The 24,831-nt window shown below is 51.4% G+C and overlaps 9 protein-coding genes across 9 annotated transcripts; 5 read left to right on the forward strand and 4 right to left on the reverse strand.

The window, feature by feature from the left end:
* Positions 1 to 418: 418 nt before the first annotated feature.
* On the reverse strand, positions 419 to 2,278 carry NECHADRAFT_22173 (uncharacterized protein; the record flags this gene model as incomplete). Its single annotated transcript, XM_003041457.1, has 1 exon — positions 419 to 2,278. A coding segment is annotated over one exon (1,860 nt), but the record flags the coding sequence as incomplete, so codon positions are not given.
* Positions 2,279 to 2,777: 499 nt separating this feature from the next.
* On the forward strand, positions 2,778 to 3,480 carry NECHADRAFT_82221 (uncharacterized protein; the record flags this gene model as incomplete). Its single annotated transcript, XM_003041424.1, has 2 exons — positions 2,778 to 2,958; positions 3,014 to 3,480. 2 exons carry the CDS (start codon positions 2,778 to 2,780, stop codon positions 3,478 to 3,480), a joined length of 648 nt encoding a protein of 215 aa, XP_003041470.1.
* A 717-nt stretch (positions 3,481 to 4,197) lies between these two features.
* NECHADRAFT_44322 (uncharacterized protein) lies at positions 4,198 to 6,044 on the forward strand (the record flags this gene model as incomplete). Its single annotated transcript, XM_003041425.1, has 9 exons — positions 4,198 to 4,340; positions 4,402 to 4,532; positions 4,592 to 4,721; positions 4,780 to 5,102; positions 5,157 to 5,292; positions 5,342 to 5,477; positions 5,532 to 5,602; positions 5,660 to 5,768; positions 5,841 to 6,044. The coding sequence occupies 9 exons, from the start codon at positions 4,198 to 4,200 to the stop codon at positions 6,042 to 6,044; spliced, it is 1,383 nt and encodes a 460-aa protein (XP_003041471.1).
* A 556-nt stretch (positions 6,045 to 6,600) lies between these two features.
* Positions 6,601 to 8,297, reverse strand: NECHADRAFT_44403 (uncharacterized protein; the record flags this gene model as incomplete). The annotated part of the gene is made up of 5 exons (XM_003041458.1): positions 6,601 to 6,930; positions 6,984 to 7,644; positions 7,693 to 7,859; positions 7,917 to 8,111; positions 8,172 to 8,297. 5 exons carry the CDS (start codon positions 8,295 to 8,297, stop codon positions 6,601 to 6,603), a joined length of 1,479 nt encoding a protein of 492 aa, XP_003041504.1.
* A 1,714-nt stretch (positions 8,298 to 10,011) lies between these two features.
* Positions 10,012 to 11,354, forward strand: NECHADRAFT_44394 (uncharacterized protein; the record flags this gene model as incomplete). Its single annotated transcript, XM_003041426.1, has 3 exons — positions 10,012 to 10,186; positions 10,236 to 11,050; positions 11,106 to 11,354. Coding segments are annotated over 3 exons (1,239 nt in total), but the record flags the coding sequence as incomplete, so codon positions are not given.
* Positions 11,355 to 12,071: 717 nt separating this feature from the next.
* On the reverse strand, positions 12,072 to 14,930 carry NECHADRAFT_82225 (uncharacterized protein; the record flags this gene model as incomplete). The annotated part of the gene is made up of 3 exons (XM_003041459.1): positions 12,072 to 13,164; positions 13,208 to 14,505; positions 14,553 to 14,930. 3 exons carry the CDS (start codon positions 14,928 to 14,930, stop codon positions 12,072 to 12,074), a joined length of 2,769 nt encoding a protein of 922 aa, XP_003041505.1.
* Positions 14,931 to 15,616: 686 nt separating this feature from the next.
* On the forward strand, positions 15,617 to 17,255 carry NECHADRAFT_44379 (uncharacterized protein; the record flags this gene model as incomplete). The annotated part of the gene is made up of 4 exons (XM_003041427.1): positions 15,617 to 15,823; positions 15,889 to 16,186; positions 16,242 to 16,566; positions 16,622 to 17,255. The coding sequence occupies 4 exons, from the start codon at positions 15,617 to 15,619 to the stop codon at positions 17,253 to 17,255; spliced, it is 1,464 nt and encodes a 487-aa protein (XP_003041473.1).
* Positions 17,256 to 17,646: 391 nt separating this feature from the next.
* Positions 17,647 to 18,853, forward strand: NECHADRAFT_62328 (uncharacterized protein). The gene has a single exon (XM_003041428.1). The coding sequence runs from the start codon at positions 17,650 to 17,652 to the stop codon at positions 18,706 to 18,708; it is 1,059 nt and encodes a 352-aa protein (XP_003041474.1). The 5' UTR covers positions 17,647 to 17,649; the 3' UTR covers positions 18,709 to 18,853.
* A 1,894-nt stretch (positions 18,854 to 20,747) lies between these two features.
* On the reverse strand, positions 20,748 to 22,975 carry NECHADRAFT_82228 (uncharacterized protein; the record flags this gene model as incomplete). Its single annotated transcript, XM_003041460.1, has 2 exons — positions 20,748 to 20,765; positions 20,903 to 22,975. 2 exons carry the CDS (start codon positions 22,973 to 22,975, stop codon positions 20,748 to 20,750), a joined length of 2,091 nt encoding a protein of 696 aa, XP_003041506.1.
* Between the last annotated feature and the right edge of the window lie 1,856 nt (positions 22,976 to 24,831).

Below are 24,831 nucleotides of genomic sequence, written 5' to 3' on the forward strand. Positions count from 1 at the left end.
TTATTATTACTCTTATAGGCTTTAATAATAAGAGCTTTAAGCTCTTTTAAAAGCTATATCTTCTTTACTATTAATTAATTAACTACTCTTATTATTTTATATTATATTTACCTCACGAGAGAGTGCATAGGATCATTTAGAAGACACCCCTAGAAGAAGCAACGCGGCGGATTCCGTTTCTAGCTCTGTGTTCTGTTTCTCTAATAAAATAACTCTTCTACACAAGCCTTAGGAGCCCCGAGGGCCTGCTACCGGCGGCAGCTCTAGCCAAAACGACTACCATGGTCTTATCCCTCGCCACCGGCTCCATCGTCTGTTCTGGCGTCTCTCTTCTCCCTGGTCGAGATGTGGAAGCCGTTGCCTTGAAACTGGTCGAAGTCGAGTGGCTGGTGATGTGGATCTGCTCTGACGGGATATCTTGGCCATTTACCGTGACTTCTATCACGGGACTGACTGCGCCTTGGACATCTTCACCAACCTCCAGCGTTCCCCGAATCTTGATCAAGAGGGTGTCCGTTCCTTGAGGAGAAACCTCACATTTTTCTACGCTGAGACGCGGTCTTACTTGTCTGCTCAGACTTGCAGGCGTGGCCTTCAGCTGGATCACATCCGAGTCCAGAGCTGGCGTGTGGGGAGGCTCGATGCGCAGCCGAGTATGCTTCTCGAAAGCATTGGCCCATCTAAGTAGATCCGCGTCGTCATATGCCCTGCCTGCAAAAGTAAGACCAACAGGCATCTGTTTCTTGGTCATGATGCCCATCGGCACCGTCACAGATGGGATGCCCAGGTGGCGAAGGGCTCTATTTCCATGGCTGTACCAGACTCCGTTCTTCCATGCATGAGCAGCCGCGTCTGGGTCGATATCCGAGTCCGCCGCTGCCACATCACCCTGGCACGGGAAGACGAAGAGGTCGCACTTATACTTGTCAAGATAATCATCCACAAGTTGTTTGCGCATGGCTTCGAGTGCATTGACAGCAGTCTCCAGATTTTTGGTCTCAAATATAGACGTCTCACAGGTATACTTGTAGAGCTTTCCCCAATGAATCGAGTTTGATGCCGGAACATGCTTCAACTCGACTGGCGCTCGCATGGAATCCGGGAAGATGCTGAATTCGTCAACACAAGACAGACTGGACAGGCCGGGGTCTGCGTTATCGCGTAGGAAGCCCTCCCATCCATGAGCGACCATGGGACCCCTCTCGTACCAGTTCCAGTCATCTGGCAGGCGTGCAGACCCCTCTGGAAGTGAAGATGGGTTCTCATATCCTGTGACAGCAGGGAAGTCGGGAACCACGACAATCTCGGCGCCCAGGGCCTCCAACTCCGTTCGCGCATGCTTCCAGAGTTGCGTGACGTCGTCACTCGTGAAGACATCTGTAGCGCCATGCGGTGCAGGCCCGCCAATGTACATACCTGGGACCGCGATGCGTCGACCTTTCAGTGAGACGGCCTCTGAAATGCTGTGAAACAGCTCTGCAGTTGGACCAAGCGGTCCCCATGGCTCAGCCGGTTTGATGAACGGCTGATGTCTCCAGAAATCGCCTCCAGTTGAGGGGTCCTTTGCTGTGATGACCTCGAGGAGCCTGAGCAAGTCATTCATTGTTCTAGTATGTGGCACCACTACGTCGCAAGTCGGGTAGAGGGGCCAGTTGCCACGTATAGAAAGCCACCCTCTTGAGGGCGTGTACGCGACGAGAGCATTGTTCGACGCAGGAGATCGACCAGAAGAAACTGTCTCTTCGGCCATTCCAAAGGCTGCCATGGAAGCTGCCGTCGAAACTGCAGATCCGTTGGAGGAACCAGATGCCCAGGCAGCGGCCAAGCATGCGGGATTGTATGGGCTCTCGGCACGTCCATAGATGCCTCGCTGCATTCCACCATACGCCATCGGCGGCATGTTCGTACGGCCCATGAGGACACCCCCCTCGGCTCTAATAGCAGAGACAGTAAAGGCATCCTCGTTGGCGATGAGGTTCTTGAATGCTGGGGATCCGCTGGCGACCGTCATGCCTTTGACCTTGTAGCTATCCTTGACGGTGTATGGGATACCTTCAAGGCGACCAATGGGCTGTCCATTCGCTCGACGATCGTCGGACGCTGCGGCTTCGTCAAAAACATATTGGTTGAGAATCGGAATTGAGTTAAGAGCCAGGCCGTGACAGTCGTAGTGAGCGACGCGTCGGAGGTATAGCGCAACCAGCTCGACGCTCGTCAAGCTACCTGAGGATAGGGCGGCCTGAAGATCGTCAATGGACGCGCCAACCAGGCTCAGTGTCTTCATGGTTCTGCTAGAGAGATCTGTCGGCATAGGGTAGAGAGACTGAGAAATGGCTAGGCTGGGACGGGTGTCTGGCGGTGATTACAGGTGTGGGGAGCGTCTTTTGAACACATGGGACTGTCACCGGCCCGGCCGTCGTCGTCTTTTTGTATGGCCATCTTCCCCTTGAGTAAGCTCAACACTGCCCCGGGCCGGATATCATGCTCGCGTGATACCAAGCTGGTGAAGCACCCTGTATGATAGCGATGTTCCGATCCTCGGACGCCAATCCCCGGCACTAATGATGCAGCTAGGCACGCCAGCTGTATTTCCTGGAATTGGGGGTTGGGCCACATGTGGGGAACGTTTGGAGGGGTTCATGACAGCGGAGGTTTACTTTTCACATCCTTCCATCTTCCAGTACCCCATCTGGAACGTCTCCCGTAGATATTCATCGCCAGATCTCTTGTTCATTGTGCATCTGTTGCGTCCCAAAATTCAACCGACTGTTACCACCATGCCATCTCAAGCCGTCCAACGCATCAGCATCCGATGGCTCCCTGATGCCGCCTATGAAGATACAGATACTGTGGCACTCAATGTTGGAGGATACTTCATTGACCTACGCGTGGTCAAAGATTCTGGCGCGATCCAATGGAGTCGAGCTGGTGAGAGGATCGTCCTCAAAGAAGACCCCCGTACGCTTTGCTACCTACCATCCCGCTAGAATCGTTGACTAACACAGCCGAACAGCTACCTTTCGATGGACTCACATTATCGACTCGCTCGACCTGACCATTCCAGACGACGCTCATTTCGAGAAGTTGCCGAATGGAGATGATCTTGAGATTGGCACCTATCCTCTGGGAGGCGTCCCCACTGATTACGAAGAGATCTGGAGAGACATCACGCAGAAGAAATCTCCTGAGGAGCTTTCGTGGATTCTTCAAAGTAGTGATGGGTCTGCTTTCATTGGCAAGGTCGGAGGCATATTTCTAGCCATCCAGAAGACCCAAGGGGGTTTTGCTGCCCGGAGAGAAGATCGGGACGTGATTGGGGACGCTTGGAAGCTCACGTTCGAGGATGGGGCAATTGCTGGCCTTCCTACTGCAACACAAGGCTCTGAGGCCATCGAGACTCAGGATAGTAGATGGATCGAGGGTCAGACGATCGAGATAGGGGGCATTGAGTACGTGTTTAGAGGGGTTGGCAAGGCCTGATACGGTGAGTATCAGTCGTAAAGTTTAGCAGAAAAATCAAGTTGATCCCAGAATGATTATCCTTAAAATTCCCGCGTGATCAATATGGTCCGCATCTCGGATCATAAGCCATCTATCAGCTCGACCGCCCGTGGCTTGCTGGAAGCCCTTGGTGACCACTGACCAGAGAGTCGGTCAGTCCCCCGCGCCATCATTTGGGGAACCCCTACACGGAAATTCGCTAGCGTCGGACATTGGCTAGCTCAAGCCGGCCAGAGGGACATTTTGTACTATACTGTATCGGGCGAGATGACAGGGACTAGCTCTGTTCTAGGATTACCAGCATGCGTTATCTCGTCTCCACCTCGAAGACAAACCCGGCGTGATTGGGACCTGGGGGGCACGGAAATCAGCTCGCGTCGGGTTTTGGCGGTGGCTAGACCCACCAAACCCCAGCTTTGAGTCGTGTACATGCCCCAAACGCACCCCAGAATCTCATGCCAGGCCCAGACCAAGACCCATGGCAGATTTTGACAATGGGGATCTCCATCTCCGTATCAGTTCGACAGTCCGTCCCTCCGATATACTACAGATTGGCAGCCCCCCCTCTCGTGAGCAGGCTATAAAGCTTCATCCTCCTCGAAGGCCTCGTCTCATCCAGACTGAGCCAACTGATCATCTTCTCAGCCCCGAGCATCCGTCCTGTCCTCCCTGAGAAAGACTTGCAAACTCTTCGCCATGGCGTCCTCCCCAACAGATTCCATCCAGCATTCGCCCGAGAAGGGTAGCCCTAGTCGGGGGTCAGGAGAGGACCTGAAGACCGAAGTTATCGAGGATGGCGGCGAAGTCTTCCAGCAGGCTGAATACCGTGCTCTTGGATGGTTAGATGCCACCCATCGCGTCCTGGCGCTCGACTAACTGAAACGCTGACTCTGATGATAGGATTCGAACTGCCATCATTCTCTCGAAGCTTTGCTTCGCCACCGGTGTCTTGGCAATTCCTTCTGCATTCAGCATTGTCGGTTACGGACCTGGCATCATCCTCCTCGTCTGCTGGGGCGCCTTGACAACCTGTACGTGAGACGCGTGTTGCCCCTAGCCTTTGCGCGATGGACACTAACGCCATTCCAAGACTACGCCTACATCATGTATGCCTTCCGAATGCGCTATTCTGGCGTTCATAATATTGCAGATGCTGCCGGACTCATGGGTGGACCGATCGCTCGCGAAGTTGCCGGAGGGCTTTTCCTTCTTACTTGGATGTATGTATACCTGGGAGCTTATAATGGTGAAAGATACCTTCTTGCTAACCCTGCGAAGCCTGGCAACTGGCTCGGGCTTTATAGGACTGGCACAGGGATTCCAGGTTCTCTCGAGCAAACACGTCTGTACTGTGGTCTGGACCTTGGTAGCCGCTATATGTACCGCACTGGTCGCCAGTATCCAGACTCTGGGCAAGTTGGCCATCCTGACATGGATTGGGTTCGCTTCCATCTTCACGGCCGTCTTCATTGTTGTCGTCGGCGTTACACAGGTTGATCGACCTGCTGCCGCTCCCCAGGAAGGCTCATTCGATATGGAGGTGTTGGCCGTCGGGGCGCCTACTTTTATTCCTGGATTTGTTGCCGCCATCAACCTCTTCGGTAAGCTATACCTCGTGAACTTTGGAGAATCTCACATGCTTACGAACATGGTAGCGGGCTATGGCTCTACGCCGACCTTCATGCCAGTGATTGCCGAGATGAAGACTCCCAAGTCCTTCACCAAGGCCCTCTTTTCCTCGCAAGGTTTCCTGGTTGCCTGCTACATCTCCTTCGCACTGGTTGTTTACATGTAAGTCTTTCTTGCTTACGGCATTAGAATACGGGGTTTAACTTCTGAGCAGGTACTGTGGCCAGTATGTCGCCAGCCCATCGTTGGGAAGTGCTGGAGGAACATTGGAGAAGATTGCCTACGGCGTCTCGATTCCAGGCTTCATCATGACCTCGACTCTTTGGGTTCATCTTGCGGCCAAATTTGTCAGTTGCTCTTGTTAAGCCCGCTTTAGCCTACCCAGCTAACAATATAATTAGCTGCTTGTCCGCATCCTTCGAAATTCTGAGCATCTCCAAAACCACAGCTTGATCCACTGGACAGTCTGGCTGTATGTCGCTTCCCCCTCAAACGTCATCCCAGCTCTATTTACTGATACATCAATTAGCGGCTCTACTATCGGCATCAGTACCGTTGCGTTCATTATCGCTGGAGCCGTGCCTTTCTTCAGCTATCTCATTGGCCTCATCGGTTCGCTCTGCTGCGCTCCGACTTGCGTATGTTGATTCACCCTCCCGCTCCGCATTGAAGGCTTCGAGAGATTTTCCAGCTGCTAACATCCTATACAGTTGATCATTCCCGCCTTTATGGGTCTGTATATGGACTGGGAGCTACGCGGAACCAGCAAGGTCAAGCAAGCGCTGTGCTACTTCCACATTTTCACGGTTGTTCTGGGGGCATTCATGACCGTTACTGGAACCTACACAACCATCCAGAGCATCATCGATGCCTACAAGCTCGGTACCGTGGGAACCCCGTTCACTTGCTCCTAAATCAAGGTTACAATGCCAACGGGGGAAAGACCAGGTAGTGTTGTCATTGGCTAGCCATATTTGTCACCCATCAACTCAGATCACCTTGTAGTTACTCCGCTGTGAAGTCTCTTCTCGAACCGTCTTAGCGTTAAGGAGATAATGATGATACTTTGACGGGTAGATAGAGGGCCTTATAAGTAGAGTATTTCTTTGAAGCTTGTTGAACTTTGAAAATGTGAGGGGAGCTGTGGGCTTCACGGGGTTTCGCCATGGGATACCAGCTGGGCATTACCGACCGCACTGCTGGTTTCTTCGGGTAAAAGATACCGGCGAGGGTTTATTGTGCATGTACATCGTTTCCCTTTTACCTTGTTCATAGAGTCTACGTTCCGTTTTGGGGATGGCATCACTCCACTATTGTATCACGAAGCCCAAGCAGAGGAGCTTGCCATGAGCAGATAAGGATGAAGACAGGTTGCGCAAACAGCAGAGAAAGCAAACCCGAAGCCATTGTAGCGTTGAACGAAGAATAGCATTTGTATCTATAAATATGAGTTCTAGGAACCCAACCCATTCAATCTCCCAGATTCACATGCACAGCCTTCGTCTGTGTGTATGCATCGAGGGCGTACTGCCCGAGCTCCCGGCCAATGCCGGAGGATTTATACCCTCCAAAGGGAACCCCGTAGTGTGTATCGCCCGAAGAATTCAAGAAGACCATGCCAGCTTGTAGTCTTCTCGCCATTTTGTGCCCCTTGGTGATGTTTTCCGTAAAGACTGCTGCAGAAAGTCCGTAGCAGCTGTTGTTCGCCTTGGCCAGCACCTCATCGAAAGTCTTGAACTTGGAGATGGCGACAACAGGGCCGAAAATCTCTTCTTGAACAATTTTCATATCCTCAGTCGTCTGCGACAAGTCATGGTTAGTTGAGCGTCCAAGCAGGTCGGGGGTCAACTCACATCAGCAAAAATGGTGGGTTCAATAAAATACCCCTTCTGTCCATGTGTAGCGCCGCCGTAGACGAGGCGGGCGCCGCTCTTCTTTCCCTCTTCAATGTACGATAACACCTTCTCATACTGCGTCTTGGAGATCTGCGGTCCCTGCCAGGTGTTTGCATCAAAGGGGTCCCCAAGGAAGTGTTTCTTTCGAGTGACCTCTGTAAATTTCTCAATGAAGCGATCGTAGACTTCTTCTTGGACATAAATCCTCGAGGTCGAGATGCAGGTCTGTCCTTGATTATCCATGATGCCCATGTGGCACCATTTCACCGCGTTATCGAGGTCTGCATCGTCAAACACGATACTGGGGTTCTTCCCACCACACTCGAGGGTGATGTTCTTCAGATTAGATGCGGCAGAGCGCATTATGGCTCTTCCGGTGATAGTACTTCCCGTAAAGGCGATCTTATCAACATCCATATGTTCTGCGAGAGCCTCTCCAGTGACACTTCCGAGACCAGGCACGATGTTCACCACTCCAGGAGGGAAGCCGGCTTCAACAACGAGCTTACCAAAATACAGTGCAGAGAGAGGCGTCTGTTCAGCGGGCTTCAGGACGATTGTGTTGCCACAAGCAAGAGCAGGGGCGACCTTCCAGGCCAACATCATGAAGGGGAAATTCCTACATCTGTTAGCATGCATATTCCAGATGTCAGTACGGGTAACGTACCATGGGATAATCTGTCCGCAGACGCCAAGAGGCTCGCGCAGTACATACGCAAACTTGGAAGGATGCGTTTCAACCGTGCTCCCACTGAGTTTGTCTGCTGCGCCGGCATAATATTTGAAGACGTTGTGAGAGGCACCGATGTCTATGTTGAGAGCTGCAGAGAACGTCTGAGGAAAGCCTTTAGAAAGAAGAAGATGGACGGATGGTTGTTATTTTTCTCTTACCTTGCCATTATCCATCGCATCAATGCTCGCAAGAAGCTCACGATCCCGATCGATGAGACCTGCAAGTTTCATGAGGAGGTTTCCGCGTTCAGCGGCCGGGAGTTCCGACCATGGACCTTCAAATGCCCGCCGAGCCGCAGCAACAGCAGCATTGACATCGTTACCGGATGCCCCTGTGAAAGTGGCGATGTCTTCCTCGGTACTGTCTCGGAGGTTAGTCGAGGTTTGTTATCAAGAGAAACCAAGGAAGGGCACGCGCGTGGGATTGATGACTGTGAACGCGTCTCCGGATGCTGCCATGAACTCATTATCGATGAGAAGTCCTGTTGGCTGAGAATACTCAATCCCATTGGGCAAGGTGATCTGGAGGGATGGAGCCATGGCTGCCTGCACTCGTAGCTTCAGGGGAAAATGTGATGAACAATGCGGAAGAACTAAAGATTTCTCGTCAAGTCTGCTATTCTTCTTCACATCGACTGTACCATATGCCTGGTCACATGGCTCGGGGCTTGGGGGATAGGGGAGCGAAACCTGACCGAGCGTCGCGTTTTTCCGGCGCTAGCACTTGTCCGCGCCGACATTATCAACAACACCGGGCCGGTTCTTGATAGAGGAGGGGCTGATACCGGGCTCACGGGTCCATTCAATTCATTCAGGCCGTCTTTATCCCAAGACTCAAGCAATTTCGGTTCATTACAAGTGCCAAGCGTCGAAAAGTTGATGCGGGTCGGCATCCTGCGCCTCGTCGGTGTCGATGTCTGGGGCAACATCCCCCATCAAACGTCAAATTCTAGGCCTTCGACTTGACGAAGAAGGTTTCGAGCGACCATCAATGACGATTGATGAGCGATAGACACCCTAATCTGCTCAGCTATGTTCCTGTCTAGCGGATAGTAGCGACGGGGACGTTATCCTACCCTCAATCAACGTGTAAGTTCTCCAGAGCCCCGAGGTGCAGGAAACCGAGCCTCACCGTTGGAAATGCGCTTTCAAAGATTCGTCCGAGTTTGAGAAGCTGCCAGGCTGAATCCAGACACCCGGGAGATCCAAACTACGCTAAAAAAGAGCCACGGAGTGTCATACGCTACGCCATGAGGAAGTAGGCTAGAACGAGGAAATACATGAGTTTCCGCTAGCCTACATCTTTCGAGGACCCCATTACTCACAAGAAGGTCTGCTTAGCTCTACAAAACGGTCAGTTGTATCCTCTGTCAAAGATAATATGCCCCTAACTTATTGTTCCCACAGTACCACTGCTCGTCTACACAGGGCCTTTCTACCCAAATAGATAGGGGTCAAGATGGTCGACTCCTGCATCTTGAGTGACTCAGCTGGGCCAGATGAAAGAATGAGGGACCAACTTGTCACATTTCAACAAAGGACATTGACACTCTCAGTCATCCGCGTTGCTGACGTTCCGAGCTCACAGTTCCCTCACCACGCCGGAAGAGTTTTCCATAAGTATACACATTCTAGATAACGACAAATACAATCTATTTAGGTCATTGTCTTCGATGGTTCTTGGCTAAGTCATATCTCGAGATAAAGGCATGTAGTTCAAATTCAATTTTCAGGTAATTGGGTCATGTCGTTTGGCCGGTTGCCTGAGGCCATCCAGACCGCTATTTAGCGGGGTATCAAATTGCATCACCGGTTCCTGCTTGTCACTACTCGCAGTCATTGATCTCCCTAGGCCCAGCGTTCCGGCCCGGGTGAAGCAATATGCGACCTGTAAAGGCATGCTTGCAATGCAGAAGTGGAAAGCGAAGATGCGACCGGACAGGCGAATTGGCATGTTCTCAATGTATCCAGCGAAACCTACCATGCTCAGCCGCCATCAATAGCCTCCAGTCCGCACAGCCTCTTCCTCCGGTTGTATCAACTCGTTCCAGCGAAGAGACCATTCATTTAGTCGATCTCTATTTTCGATTCATTCATGACCAGCCTCACAGCCTCTTTCACCAGCCTTCCTTCAAAGCAAGCGTTGTCGCAGGCACCGCCTCTCAACCTGTCCTGCTGAGCATGATGGGCATGGCAGCACGGTACATTCGCACTCATACTGTTTCGCAACTAGGTTTGAGTTTGACAGAGGACTAGGTTTGCCACACAGCCCGACATACGCTCCCGCGGGCCCGTGTATTGCGCCCAGGGAAAGGCGGCGTTGAAGGACGACCTTGAGCATATCTGCATCGAGAACATCCAAGCGTGTATTCTGGTGGGAAACAACTCTATGGGCGATTGTCATGCAGATGTTGAGTCGTTATACTTTGGTACATTGCTCCAGAAACTTGCAACATGGTGGCTAATCATGGCATCCAGCACTTGCCAATCGCATGGCTCAGATGCTCAATCTCGGCGTTTGCAACGAGTCTGATGATGGAATCACGCGCGAAACAAAACGCCGCATATTCTGGACTTGTTTCATCACCGATACCTGGGCCAGCGGTGGTTCAAACCTGTCGCGCCAGTTTGGATGGCAGGCCAAGCAGCCCCGGGTGCCCATGGACGAATATGTCTTCTCCATGATGATACCAGGAGACCCAGATATCGATGATTTGGAATGGAGGCCTGGCCTATGGGGGCACATGGTGAGACTGGTCAAGATATACACCCAGATACAACAACTTCACATGGAGCTCGCCGAGACAGACACGTGGGACGAGACACTAATGGATGAGTCAGTTCGACGCCTCGAAAGCGATCTCGACGCCTTTGAGCAGAACCTGGACCCCGGGTTGACATTCTCCATGGAAAACCTGGCAGTGTTTGTAAGCCGGGGCCTCGGCAGCGTCTTTATTGCTTTCCATCTAGGCTATCATCACTACTACACGCTGCTCTTCTACCAGTACCTCGACCAGCGTCGGCCTTCCACGAGGAACGGCAAGAAATATGCAGATGGCTGCAAAGCTCACGCGGCCATTATATGTGATGTGCTCAAAGCCTCGCGAGAGGTTCCCGGAGCCCCAGCACTGTACAACATTGTAGGCCATGTCACGATTGTGTCATCTTCGGTGCTGCTACACACGTATCTGTTCGGCGAGCCTCATGAGCTCGAAGATTCCAAGAGTCGCCTCGAATCGAACCTCAAGTCACTAGTACAACTACGAAGCTACTGGCCGAGCGTGGAACTTATGGTATGGAGCCGCTGGGAGGCAATATATTGTATCTATTGCTTACTATTCGTCGCAGATAAATCGACTGGTGGTGTTCCAGAAGAATTGCATAAGATCTCTCAGCAGAAACACCCACCGGTTTGACAAATGGATGGTCAAGTTCCTCATTGCACATTCTTTGGCACTTGAGGACAAGGCGGATGATACATGGCCTGATTCTGATGCGAGCCAACTTGGAAATGTTCACTTTGAAAGGAGCCGCGTTACCGAGTCCATGATGATGGATATACAAAACTCGGAAACCTTTGGAGGAACTACAGGGTAACCTGAAAGCTCCAGGGTGTTGAACTGGGACGATATTATTGACATGCGGAAGTGGGCGGGCGGTTCAATCCAAGGCACAAGTCGACTTCTCAATTTTGGAAGTTAATGTCTGTGTTTACTCAGATCCTCGCTCCAGCACAGTCCCGCTCTTGGGCCTGACTTTGGTCCGGACCTTTGCAAGTTCTGGCTTGTAGGCAGCATGCAGCCCCTTACTTTCAGGATCATACAAGGTGGAGGAGTTCTTGTGGGGAGGGGGTGGCACTAGCTAGCGAGCATCCACCTCATGCCGGCTTTCAGGCTCTTCAACCAATAGTATAGCTTCAAAGCCGGGGCTGGTGAACTGCCAACCAGATCACATCAAAGCCGGTGAAGAGCACCAATCAATTTGGTTGAAAGCCGGCGCCAGAGACAGCCCCTGAATAGAGTTCCGTAGCCCCCGTGGCGGAACGTTTCATCGGATCGGAGCCTTGGCCAACCTTGGGGCTCGTGGAAGGTGAGGACAGGTGAGATGATGACAGGGTCAAGATATTTCGCGATTCTGCTTCCTCATGTGCTCAATCTGACATCGGCCCATTAAGTCGGGACAATCGAGTGCCAATACCTCAGACGCGGCCTTGGCACATATTGATGAGCAACCCAACATGTTCGCTTTACGCACCACAAGCCTAGTTCTGGAACCCCGGGAAAGGAGTCGAAAAGCATTTACTACACTGTTGGTCTAAGCTGTAATGTCTAATCTATAGTGGCCCTGGAGCAGTGTCAACGTCTTGCCCTTGAAACTCCTGGTCTCATTGACCGGCAGCCTCTGAATCTCCACCGTGCTGCTCTCACATGGCATAACAAGCTCGCACATAGTCCCAGCCGGCACGCTGACATCTACATCAGCCTTTGCCTTATCCTTTTTGCCTCTACGGTCGAAGCGAACCGATATCAAGCCATAGGGCGACTCGATCTCCCCCTCGACATAGTCAAACTCGGTCTTGAAACACGGCCTGAGCCTCCACGTGCGATACGCGTCCGTCAGCGGCCTAACGCCGAGTGCATAGTCGTAGAACCACTCGTATATCGTACCGAGCATGTCATGGCACTTGGAGCGGCAGTTGTCTTGCCAGAACTCCAGCAGGCTCGTCTCCCCGCGCCGCAAAAACCGCATGTACGAGGGGTGCTCCTCTTGCCGAATCATGTTGAGCACGATGTCGGGCCGGTCCACGTCCTGCTCTGCCAGAGTGTTCCAGAGGTACTTGAGGCCGATTTCACCGGCGCGCATGACATGCCCCGAGTCTTCAGCAGCGGCAACAAAGGCTTGGATGACGTCGGCGCGGTACTGCGGCGGGACAAGGCCGTGCTGGAGGGCTACAGCCTGAGCTACCATGGTACGGTCCTGCGTGTTGGGATTGTCCCGAGATGTATAGAAGGCGTAGGGAAACGTTGTCTTGTCGGCGACGAGGAGCTGTTGGTTGTAGACATCGTATACTCGTTCAGCCCAGGAGGTGAATCTTGCCTCGTCACTGGCGAAGCCTAGTTCCTTGGCCATCATGGCCACGTTTTGCAGGCACTTGTAGTATACGGCCGTTTCGATGTTTGCTTGGTGGTTCCCAAACGCAATGGCGTAGCCCCAATCCCCGAGACCGTGTTCGATGAGTCCGCCGAGCCGCTCCTTGCCTCGCATGTATTCCATGTACTCTACGCACGGTCGATAGATCTTTGCAAAGACACTTGTGCTTCCGTAGTAATGTTTGATGAGCTCTGGGAGCAAGCAGACGGCGCCTCCCCAGGTGATAGTGTCATGCATCGGACCACACCTTTCAACCCTTGTCAGTGGTTACCAGAGTGAGAACAGAAGAAAGAACATACATGTATCTGACCAAAGGCGCCATAGTGGGTACAAGACCGGAAGGGTCTTGGGCGTCAACAATATCATCAAGGATCTTGGAGTACACAGCCTCCATATCTCGCACGTACTGCGTGGCCGGGAAGAGTAGAGATGTTACCTCCAGCCATCCAAACTTTTCGATCTGGGGACAGTCGGTGTGGTAGCTAAAGATGTTGGAGCTAAATGTCCAGTAGCAGGCGTTTATCAAGGCGTTGACGTCTTCTTTGTCCGTCTTGACGAAGCCAAGCTTCGGGGCGCCAGATGAGACGTGCCGGGCAGTCAGAGAGTGAATGATGGGAAGACCGTCCTTGCCACCGAGTGAGGCTCCTTCGATCTGGATGTATCGAGCGCTCGTGAAGCTAAAGTCGGGCGTCCAAACCTCTTGCTCTTCTTGGCCTGAGAGCGTAATCTTGGAGTAGACACTCGTCTCGAACTCCTTGAACAAGGGATCCGGCATGAGTACCAGGCCGTCTTCTCCGATTGTCTCCGAGTACCTGACGCGATACTCTGCCCCGGTGATGCCGCTGGCTACGACTCGTACCATGATGGACGCATTCTGGCCGAGATCGTACATGATGACCCCTGGTTTGACCATGACTTGACTGACAGGTGTAAAGGTGTTGTGCAAGATGACGGGATGTTGGCTCTGGTAGTGCAACTTGCCTCTTGGCCCCGTGAGCGGCTTAGCAGGCTGCCAGTCTACATCATCAAAGCTTGGTGCATCCCAGCCAACTGGATACTCCCGCCTGTCGTAATCTTCAGAAGCGTAGATATTCGCAAGTGTCGTGGCACTCTTGCGGACCTTCCAGCTCGGATCAGAGATGATACACTCATGCGTGCCATCTTCATAGTGCGCATGGATCTCAGCAAAGAAGCACAGTTCGTTTCCATAACGCACGTACGTATTGTCCTCGTACATGGGCCAGAAGAAGCGATCTCCTTGGTCCCCGGCGTAGAAACCGTTGCCCACATGGGCTCCGATGGCATTCTCCCCTTGGGATATGTGCTCTGTCACGTCGTACCCGACAAACTGGACTGCTCTATGATAGTTGGTCCAGCCGGGGTCCAGTACGTGCGACGAGGCCGGCCTGCCATTGACGGCAAGATTGAAATGGCCCAGGCCCGACGCAAGGACGATGACGCGTGAAGGCTTGCGCTGGAACGTGAAGGATTTCCGTAGGTAGAGAGGCTTATCACTTCCGTTGCCGATCCATACGGCCTTCCAGCGGTTTGCCTCATCCTCGAACCAAGTGCGGAATATGAGACTAGAGTGCGGCATCTATCTAGGTCAGCAATGCCAAGGCAGGGAGGAGCTTTGGTACTCACATATGTTTGGTTCATGCTGTAAGGCGGCAGCAGTCTCGATGACCGAGGGTACGACGTGTAAAACTCGTTGACGGAGCTGACGGCTTCATTCCCATGCTGGTCCCAGACGGTCACAATCCAGTAGTAGGGCGTCGTCGACTTAAAGCCGCCCTGAGGGCTGCAGAGGATGTTGCGCTGCTCATTGCTCTCTACGCGGCCAGAGTCGAAGCAAAGGCCGTGCTCGTCGTCAACAAATTTGCTGTCCGATACGACAATGCGGTATGCCACCTGTTTCCCATGCTCATCGGTGATGTCGAGCTTCCAGAAGACTCGAAACTCGTCAACGTCGATGCCGATGGTTTCGCCGAAGCCGTGAATGCCACAGCCGATGACCTGCATGGTGAATGTTGTTGTTGCGTGCAGGAAATGTTGACGATCGGTTCAGACTTGGAGGGTCGGTCTTTTGACGCGAAGCCGAGTAGCCCCTGGTTTGTCTTCGGGTCAAACTGGCCCGTTTGATCGGTAGCCGCTTGATACACTCGCGAGCCATTTCCTGCCATCTGACCTGACTTACGAACAGAAGGACCCACGATGCGGATCATTGGCTCCAGATGTCGGTGACGGCGTCGATGGAGAGCGCCGGAAAACTCGACAAAGCCGGGCAGGTGTCTCCATCAGCCAGGTCATGGTGTGGTGGGGGTGTCCCTAACAAGCTGGACCTGCTCCACGCCGCTTGTTCGCATGAGCCTAGGCCTACCCTCCCAGTTTCTGTGCTAGGGAAACATGGGGAACGAACGAACCATGTTTACGAAAGACGTGACATGTTGGAAAATCTTGCAAATGCAGGTGGCCATCACTCGGTCTAGATGCCCCCGAGATCACCAGACAAACGAAAGCCCCTGTCTAATCCCCGGGTAGAGAGTCCCTGGCGCTGAATAGAGAGTTACCCCATCAGCTTGTGGCTCTCCGCATTGTACCGACAAAGCGAATCCGGGGTAGCGCTACCTATATAAACCTCCATCATCCCCAGACTCTGGCTCCATATCCCTCCTTCAACCCCATCTCTCTCTTCAACGACAGTAGCCATGCCCAGCGGCGATGCCATCACCATTGCCTCGGCGGCCTTCTTGGCCGTCGGAGGTTTCCTCTTTGGCTACGACTCGGGCATCATCAGCTCCACCATTGCTCTTCCTCACTTCAAGGAATACTTTAATTCCCCTAGTGATGACACTGCTGGAGGCATCGTCAGTTCTTTTCAGGGCGGCGCCGTCCTCGGAACTATGATCAACATGGTCAGGATCCCTTTCCCATCTATATCTGTGACAGTGAGACTGACTTGTGACTTGCTTTCCCCTAGGCTGTCGCGGATATCCTTGGTCGTAAGATGACCATCTTCTCCGGGTCTGTGGTTTCGCTCCTCGGTTCGTCTCTGCAGGCCGGATCCACGTCGATGGCCATGCTCATTGTCGGCCGGTTCATCGGCGGCATGGCCGTGGGCATGCTGACCAGTACGATCCCGATGTACGCCTCCGAGATCTCGACGCCCAAGTGGAGAGGTGCTCTGTCTGGTCTTCTCCAGTGGTTTCTCAGCTGGGGCTTCTTGGTGGCACAGTGGCTAGGTTATGGGTGCTCATTTGTCAAGACAGACTTCTCTTGTTCGTCACAACAACCCGGTAACTGGTTCCATCACATCTCGCTAACGATTCACAGGGCGATTCCCCCTCGCTTTCCAGTGCGTCCCTGCCCTTATCCTCGTGACCGGTATCTGGTTCCTGAACGAGTCGCCTCGATGGCTCATGGAGAAGGATAAACATGAAGAAGCACGAATCGTCCTCAATAAGCTACGAAAAGGCGAGAATGCTTCCCAAATCGACCTCGAGTTTATAGAGATCCGAGACGTCATCGCCGCCGACCGGGAGATTGGCAAGGTGTCTGCCATGTCCATCATCACAAAGCCCTCGTGGAGGAAGCGACTCTTGCTCGGGTGTGGAATCCAGGCTTTTGGTCCCCTCTCTGGCATCAACGTTATTAACTAGTGAGTCATTTCGTCTTTGGTTATTCCAAATAGTCGGTTGCTAAGCCTTGGATAGCTATGGACCTCGTATCTACGAGCTCTTGGGCATCGGCACACAGACCTCGTTGATGATCATCGGTATTAGCGGTGCTCTCTCGATCGTCTACTGCACCATCGGTCTCTGGATGCTTGACAAGGTCGGCCGCGTCAAGCCACTCATGGTCTCGGCTGCCTTCCTTGGTGCCTCTCTTCTCGTCAACGCCGTTCAAGCACAGTACATCAACCCCGACAATGCCAACCAACTACGCTCCATGGTGGCTATGAACTTTGTATTCAGTCTGTTTTATACTCCTCTGGGTATCATCTCCTGGGTCTACCCGGCCGAGATCTTTCCCGTCGAGGTACGCGCCTTGGGTAACGCCATTACCACGTTTACGAACTGGCTCGTCAACCTTGTCTTTGCGCAATTCTCCCCAAGCGCACTCACTCATATCGGATTTCGCTACTTTTACGTCTTCTTCGTCTTCAACCTTATCGCCTTTGTCTGCTTTTGGCTCTTTTACCCTGAAACCAAAGGCCGCACTTTGGAGCAGATGGATGTACTTTTCGGTGATCAGCTCGTCCCTCACGCACTCGATGACCCGATTGGTGCTATGGCTATGCAGAAAGAAGCCTCGGTGTCAGCACATGTTGAAGAACGGCAAGTTTAACTCGGGGTACTCTAGTTTTCAGCCCAAAACGAGCCTGCAGATTTGTACCCCCTTGCTTTGTCGCTTCACCAATCTCGGCGAACTGGATTACAATACTGTCGATGATTGGCCGTGTTGAGTCTGGGAGATTACGTTCTTTATTATAGTTAAAGCCAGGTCCTTGATGCGATAACTGAGCCAAAAGCGAGGTGCACATAAACTCTGGAGATTACGGTCAGCCATATCGACAGTGTCTGCATCTATCGTACCACCCAGATGCATTTGTAATCAAGGTCCATGTTGGCATCACTTCGAGGTGGATTTGTCATCGGGACATCCTTTAATAAACCATGGCCCAGAAACTCCATTCACAATGTGTTTGCGTTCAAAATTAATCTTTTCTGAGGGTGTGACCATGGGCGCCAAAACGGTTCTGGTTACTGGCGCGAATGGCTACATCGGAAAAGCCGTAGCCTGTGCCTTTGTGCGTGCTGGATGGGTGACATATGGGCTCATCCGTTCCGCGCAGTCAAGCATATCACTAACAGCCGAGGAAATCATACCAATCATTGGCAGTATCGACGATGTCGTCTCCCACAAAGTCATCCAAACGCTTCTTCCATCGACTTTGGATGTAATCGTTTCTACCACGGAGAACACATTGGACTACGTGCCGCACTTCCGAAACATAGTCAGTCTCCTTCAGACTCTGTCAATATCCAGCACGGCGAATGGTGTACGGCCATTGGTCATCTTTACCGCGGGAAGTAAAGATTATGGCGTTGGACCTCATCTTTCTGATGACCCCGGCTTGACACCACATGACGAATTGTCGGAGCTTCGTCCACCTCCCTTTGCTGCTCCTCGAGTGCAACATACACCAAGAATCTTTGAGAGCACCAACGCTTTTGCGGCTGTTCTTGTCCGACCCACCAATGTCTATGGCCGAGCGTCAAGCTATTACAGTGTCTGCTTTCGAGCTAGCTCTAAAGCAGCGTCGACCGAGAACCCACAAGACCGCATTCTTATCGCGCCAACCCAGCCCAATTGGATCTGTCATTCGCTGCATATCGACGACTGCGCAGAGGCATATGTCGCCATCGCTTCTGCTCCACGAGAAACTGTCCAGGGTGAGGTATTCAATATCTCATCCGAGCGTTATGAAAACGCCGAGCAAATCATCAATGCAATCATCAAAGAGTACGACATCGCAGGCGGAGTCAAGTATGTAAACCTCAAAGATTTTGCAACAGATGAGGATGCTTCACTGGCAATGGCGATTGGCTTTCCACAATGGACAAGTTCGAAAAAGTTGAGGATGACCACTGGGTGGACAGACCATCGTCTGCCGTTCTCGGATGCCTTTCATCTCTACCGACTGTCTTATGAAGCAGCTGCACAGTTGAGAGATGAGAATGTTGACAAGATTGGGGAGACTATTAACTCACTAATGTCTACCGTTGAATGTGTATGATATCAAATAGGCTACTAAGCTTTATTAGTCTTTAGTAGGTATTAATATATTTAATAGACCCTAACCTCACTGCCTCTATATAGGTAGGTCAGTTTAGAGGCAGCATAATATACTCTCTAAACTACTAATAAGTTAAGAAATAATTAGAAAAAGTTACAATAAGTATTAGAACTTCTCATTAAACTATCAGTACCTGCCTAAGTACTCCATCTATACTAAAGTCTTCCACTAATTCCCTTGGCCATTGTCTATGCGGTACAAGATGATCTTCCTCTTTTGGCCCTCTCAGAAGCATCTCCCATTGTTGGTAGCCTCCACGCGGCTTACTGCGCCATTCCCAGCAGATATCCCAACAATTAGAAGTCTTCCAGTAACACGAGAATGCAGACGTTTCTTTCTCAACATCAAAAGTGAGTTGAAGGTAGTGCCTATCCACTTGGGGGTCAAACTCAGAAAAGTTCTCCTTCAAGCACTGGGCATAACACTCGACAAACGTCTGCCCTAAATGACGAGACTCATTGATGATGCTCTGAAAGACCGGGAGTATTTTCTTCGTTGCGATCCTACCTCCCGGAAACATTTGCTGGATCCCAAACCATCCATGCTCCATGACTAGTGGCAAGCTAGCCAATGATCTTTGAAAGACTTGAGGGCTGGCTTGACATTTTTGTAATGCTTCTGTCAGCACAGTATGCAAACTACTCTCTACATCAAAAGACAGACTAGGAAGCCTTGGACCCGGACGGCAAACCTCCAGGTAAAGATTCTCGTACGTACAGCAATGGACGAGTTCATATCGTCCAGTGTCGTGTCGCATAAAAAGAAGAAGACTGCCCTCATCTTGATAGAAGAGATGGACTTAGCCAGGTGGAAACCGCCTGTCGAGGATCTTGTCTCGTGTTTCGATGCACAGCCGGGCTCGGTCTGAACATATGTACGAAATCCTGCGTCTTGTCCGGGAATGGTGGACGGACGTGTCAAATTGAAGTAGATGTATCAAGCCAAGTGAAAGAGCACCAGTAGTGAACATCCCAGTATGGCCCAACGTAAACGGGTCGGCAGAGGGTGCTATCGTCGTCCTCACCACCCCAGGTGTATGAGACTGTCTCGTACTCAGGACAATCGTCATGTCGAAAATCCTCCAAAGTAATATGAATGGGATAGCCCTTATCATCGTTTTCGACTGAGTGTCAACAAATGAGCCGGAAGTTCTCTAGGCCAAGGATTTCGCCATATATCTCCCTGTTGGTTGACCGAGCCTTGGAAAAGCTAACTTGGCTTCCGTGTGACGTAGCCTGCGGATTCTCTGGTGGTTGAGATTTTTCTTGGACCTCCAGAGCACTAGAAGCGGCCGTGGTATCAAGCATGGAACATTCGTCTAAATAAAGACCGCAGCATGGCCACTGGAGCCTCATTTGTCCAAAAGGCTGATCTGGCGGTATGAGGCAGAAGAGATTCACATCTGCTGACTGTGAGATAAGTTCTTCAAGTGGTGGAACGCTGTCGCAGGCTCGGCATCGTGGGATACTCCCATCCAGAAAAACCATGGGCTTCTGGCATGAAGCCTTGTGCCAACGTGTCATCTCTGCCCGCGGAAGCTGGCCACAGTCGACGGTTCAACTCTCGAATCGGTACGAGATAGGTTGAGAAATACGCAGTATTTCCCTAGTTTTGTGGTCCCTGTTTGTTAAGGAGTTATGGATAGCATGGCTACTACTTCTGCCTAGATAGTAGTTACTTTAATAATGTATTGCTACCTTACGGAGGGTTAATGCCTAAAGGTAGGAGTATTAATAATGGCACCAACAAGGTCACATGACCTCTGTAGATTCTCCCTGATTTCCATCTCATTTGCATTCTTTCCTTCTTCACATAGAAATTTGTATGCCATAGGCCAAAGCTGCAAAGTTTAAACCTTTCATTCTTTGAGGCATGCTCCTCTACTCGCTCGACATCCTCTACCGGCCCAATTGTTGTAAACTCACCACCTGTCAACTTTCTTTTCTAATGCTCTTCCGTCAGAGTTATGTACAAGAGACCTACGCCCGTCTCGAGAACTATTATGCAAGTCATAGCTCCCCCCTTCTATTCTCTAGATCCTTCGCTCTTCCTAAAACCTCGCTTTGTATTACCTCCAACACTACATCCCCGAAGAGGGAATCGCATTACCCCTAGAGACCCCAGTGTCACTCACTCGTCTTTTCCTTTTACCAGACAGCCTTGATATCTGCGTGTGCTTGGCCGGCAGCTGCATCGTGGCACAGTCAAAGTCAATAAGCATAACCGTCCCACATTCCTCATTCCAAGGCATGTTCCGATGCCGCATATCGTTATGAGAAACGCCATGTGTAAGAAAACGCCTCTTGAATGACTCTCGTTGTTCTTCGGCGTAAAGCCCCTCGGGCATTCGGTCCCCTCCCCATGATAAGAGTAGCATATGAGCAATAAATGCCATCGGGAGAGGGTAAGGTGTCTGAAGGTCGATGCTTCCCAGGCAAACAGGAACAAGGTGTCCTTGTAGCGAGTCAAGTCGCGAGTAGACCTTCGACTCGTGTTCAATACTCGCCAGGGCAGCTGCGAAGGTTCCCTTGCCAACAAATGTGTAGCCGTGTTTCCGCAATGACAGCTTGAAGAGCTGTCCTCTTGCCCCATACTTGCCATCCACAGGCTGATAGTAGCGGTAACGATAACATGGCTCGCCTATCTGAGCATTCAAAAGCTGTATAAACTCGCGGATGTCGATATGGTGGCGAGAGCCTCCTTCTGGAGAACGATGGAGAGCCACGTTAGGACACTTTTCCTCCAGTAGTCCCTGCCTTTTGAGGCCCAAGAGGCAGGCTTGCGTGCAGTACTGCTGAGCCTCAAGCTCGAACGAAGCCCCGTCAATGCTCGCAGAATATTCACTATCCGAGGTCCCTTTCTTTCGTTTTTTCGAACAACTGGCTGCCTCTGGTACTGATGGCTGGATGCCTGCGTCGTCACTGTGGTGGTCCTCATCGCTATCAGTGTCGCCAAATCCACTCCCTTCCTCCACGAGCTCTTTGTCCTTGCATGATGACCTAGTAAGCCGAACCGGCGGGGACCGAGAGGGATCGTTTTTGGGGGATGGAGATGATGCAATATATGATGCAGTTGATGGTGCTTTAGGTGACGATGATGGAACCTCTGCGGTCGGCTCGCGCATTTCAGGATAAGGGTTGGGCCACGTTTGAAGCCTGGCCTGCTCCCGTAGAAGCCATTCTTTAGTCTTCCTAGGCTCTAAGAAGCCCTTCAAGCAAAAGGCCGACAGCTGCGCAACTCCTGTGAAGAATAGATCTGTGGCTTCGGCCTCGACATCCTTGTTTGGCTGCACCATGTGATGATACAGCACCTGAGCATCTTCATCAATCCGTAGAAAGATGAGGGAATGGCCTCCAGTGAGATACCCGAAGGTGCTTCGGCAGCAAACCATGTAGTGGAAGATCTGAGCCAAAGCTTTGGCTACCTTTTCGTCCCTCCGGTCGTTATCACGGTCATGACCAGTGGATAACTTGTGGCCTACTACGTTTGACAGAACTTGGTTAAACAAGTCTTCCTTCTGCAGCGCCGCTTCAAAGTCTTGGACACCAATCTTGTGTGCTGCTTTGTACCCGATGGGGAAAGCAATGTGATCCTGTCCTCGGCCGTTGCGGGGGCCTGACTGTTCGCCTGCAAGCCGGCGTCCGCACCATCTGTCTGGAAATCCCAACCTCGGCTGCTTTTGGGTTGTTTGGGAAATACGCCAACTTTCCTCATTGCCATCCGGCTCTTGCAGGGTGGGCAATTGGTTTGTGAATCTGATGTTTGCGCACTCGAGATCTTGGGTCATTGGGTGGGATTGACACCGTGGGCCAAAGACCTTGTACACTTTCTGAGCTGGTTCCTCCAGGGCAAGGCGCTCGAAAAGATTGAGGTCTGCCTCGCTAGCGACGTTGGGGCCGTCGGCCGTCTCCGACCTCTCTTCAACGTACGATAGAGATGGCAGCAGCTGAGTGCCGTTGAGGACCTCTCGGATGATGTTGTAATGTGTCCGCTGCGAGCCGAGGAAGTCCTCCCATGGTCGTAACTTTAGTGGGTAGTACTTAGCGTCGACACTTGTAGTGCTCTCGCTGGATTTCGTCAGAAGTAAGTCATCGCTGATTTGCAGGGATTTGAAGAGGTGTTCATGGCAGTATCTGAGGTATTCTTCGAGGGTCGTACGTTGTACGGTAGCCCCCCTAAGCCTTTGCGATTCATCATTCTCGGACATGCCTGCTAATTATAGCCTTGCCATTTTTGATAGCAGAACTTGTAGGCGTGCCTCAAAGACGCTGGCATTGCGTTCTAACAGGTGTTGTTGATGGAAGCGAGATGACAAATGACGGTTCTCGGTTTCAAGTGGGACTGGGTAGAACTCGCGGCAGAACTGTTATTCCGGACCCGATGTGAGACATGATAGTCTAAATCACTGGCTTTGTTGGTACCCTGGACAAATATTTGGTCCTCGTTCGGCTTTACAAAACCAGAGGATATGCTTTGCCTTACCTGTGTCATTTCCTGTTTTATGTAATTGTCTGTTTTTGAAACGTCAAAGGTGGGAAGAATCGCGTCCCTGCTGCTCTGGTAAAACAGGGGCTCATGGATTAGGTCAACTCCGTAAGACTCAAGGACATAAAATAAGTCTCAACCCAGGAAACACGCTCAGAGATTTCATGAGACATTTATGGGGTCCGGCCCTTATATGTTAGTCTTTCTGGCTCAAGTGTGATCTGTTTTTTTTTAGTTCAAGGCCTCCTTGTACCTAGTGCATCCCATTTTCTGGGTAATGCATACTACATGCCTACTCAGGAAATGCTCTTTGATCCATACAAATCAAGCCAAATATGCCTTGAATAGGGCGAAAAGGCTCATCAGATAATGCTCGTATCATTTAATAAGACTTCATAGTGGAGCCTGCGGATTTCCTGAGGTCAGTTCTTGAGTCGTGCAGTGTGAACTACCATCTCAGGAAATACCCCTTAACCCAGAATTATTGGCTGAAAACTGGCCTAGATGAATACATTGACTATTTGAAGTAGACCATCCTTCAAAGCATTCATTCAGTCCTGGTTGTGGCGGTTTTCCTGACATCGCTTGTGGGCTCGACAGACGCGAAAAGGCCACTTCATGAAATTTCCTCTCGCTGCCATAAATTCAACGATCAATGCTCTCGATAACGCTTCTAGGTGCTATAAAGCTATTGTGTGTTGCCTATGGGTGACTTTGACCGGATTCGTGGATTTCCTGACATCGTCCGTTGGCTTGGGGAGTTTTGGGCAACGTGACAATTGCCAACACTCGGCTCGTTAAAACAATGCTATTGCAAACCCTCTGAGCGTATCACTCAACTTGCTAGGTATCTCCCTCGCTGCTGAATTTGATATCTTGTTTTTGCCATTTTCATGACTTCAGCTTTGACCGTCTCAAATGATACATTCATGCATTGACAAAAATCTCAGACCAAAGGGAGGCCATATTGGGAAGAGGGAGCCTAAGGAGCTGGTGCAGGTGTGTAGGGTGGCATAGGAATGACGGTACGGCGCCAGACCAAAGTCAAAGTGTTAGGCCCGCGGTACCACTGACCGGAGATCTATTGGGGGCTAATTGATAGCAGGTACTTGAACAGCAACACGGCGGTGGTCCAATCGCGGGTGCCCTCAATGGTCCCTGGCATGGACCGACCAAGCCCCCTCCTGGATCTGCCTTGTTATTGGTCAAAGTTATGAGACCCCCTGTTTGTTGTTCAAGGGCCCTTGATCACTCCCTCAGTCATGCCCCCTCGTTTTTCTCTCTTACTTCTCCTTCCATCACTTTACCCCATCATCTTATTGATACATATGCTACGTGATGTATCGGCCTGTCTTGCTCAAGTGAACAAGGTCTCGCGAGTCGGGATGTGATATTCGTGTCTTTTCTCTCTTATGCCTTTTGCCCCTCCCGCCGTCGCCCCGCCCCTAGCCTTGCGCCTTCACTGCTTCGTGATGGATGCGATGCTCTGTTCATCCCATCCATGATACCATACCGCACCTGGGCCATTGACAATAGCAGATGAACTAGCTCTTTCGAACCAAACCATCCCGATACGGC

This window comes from Fusarium vanettenii, assembly GCF_000151355.1.
Source record: "Fusarium vanettenii 77-13-4 chromosome 7 genomic scaffold NECHAsca_46_chr7_1_0, whole genome shotgun sequence".
Lineage (NCBI taxonomy): Eukaryota > Fungi > Ascomycota > Sordariomycetes > Hypocreales > Nectriaceae > Fusarium > Fusarium vanettenii.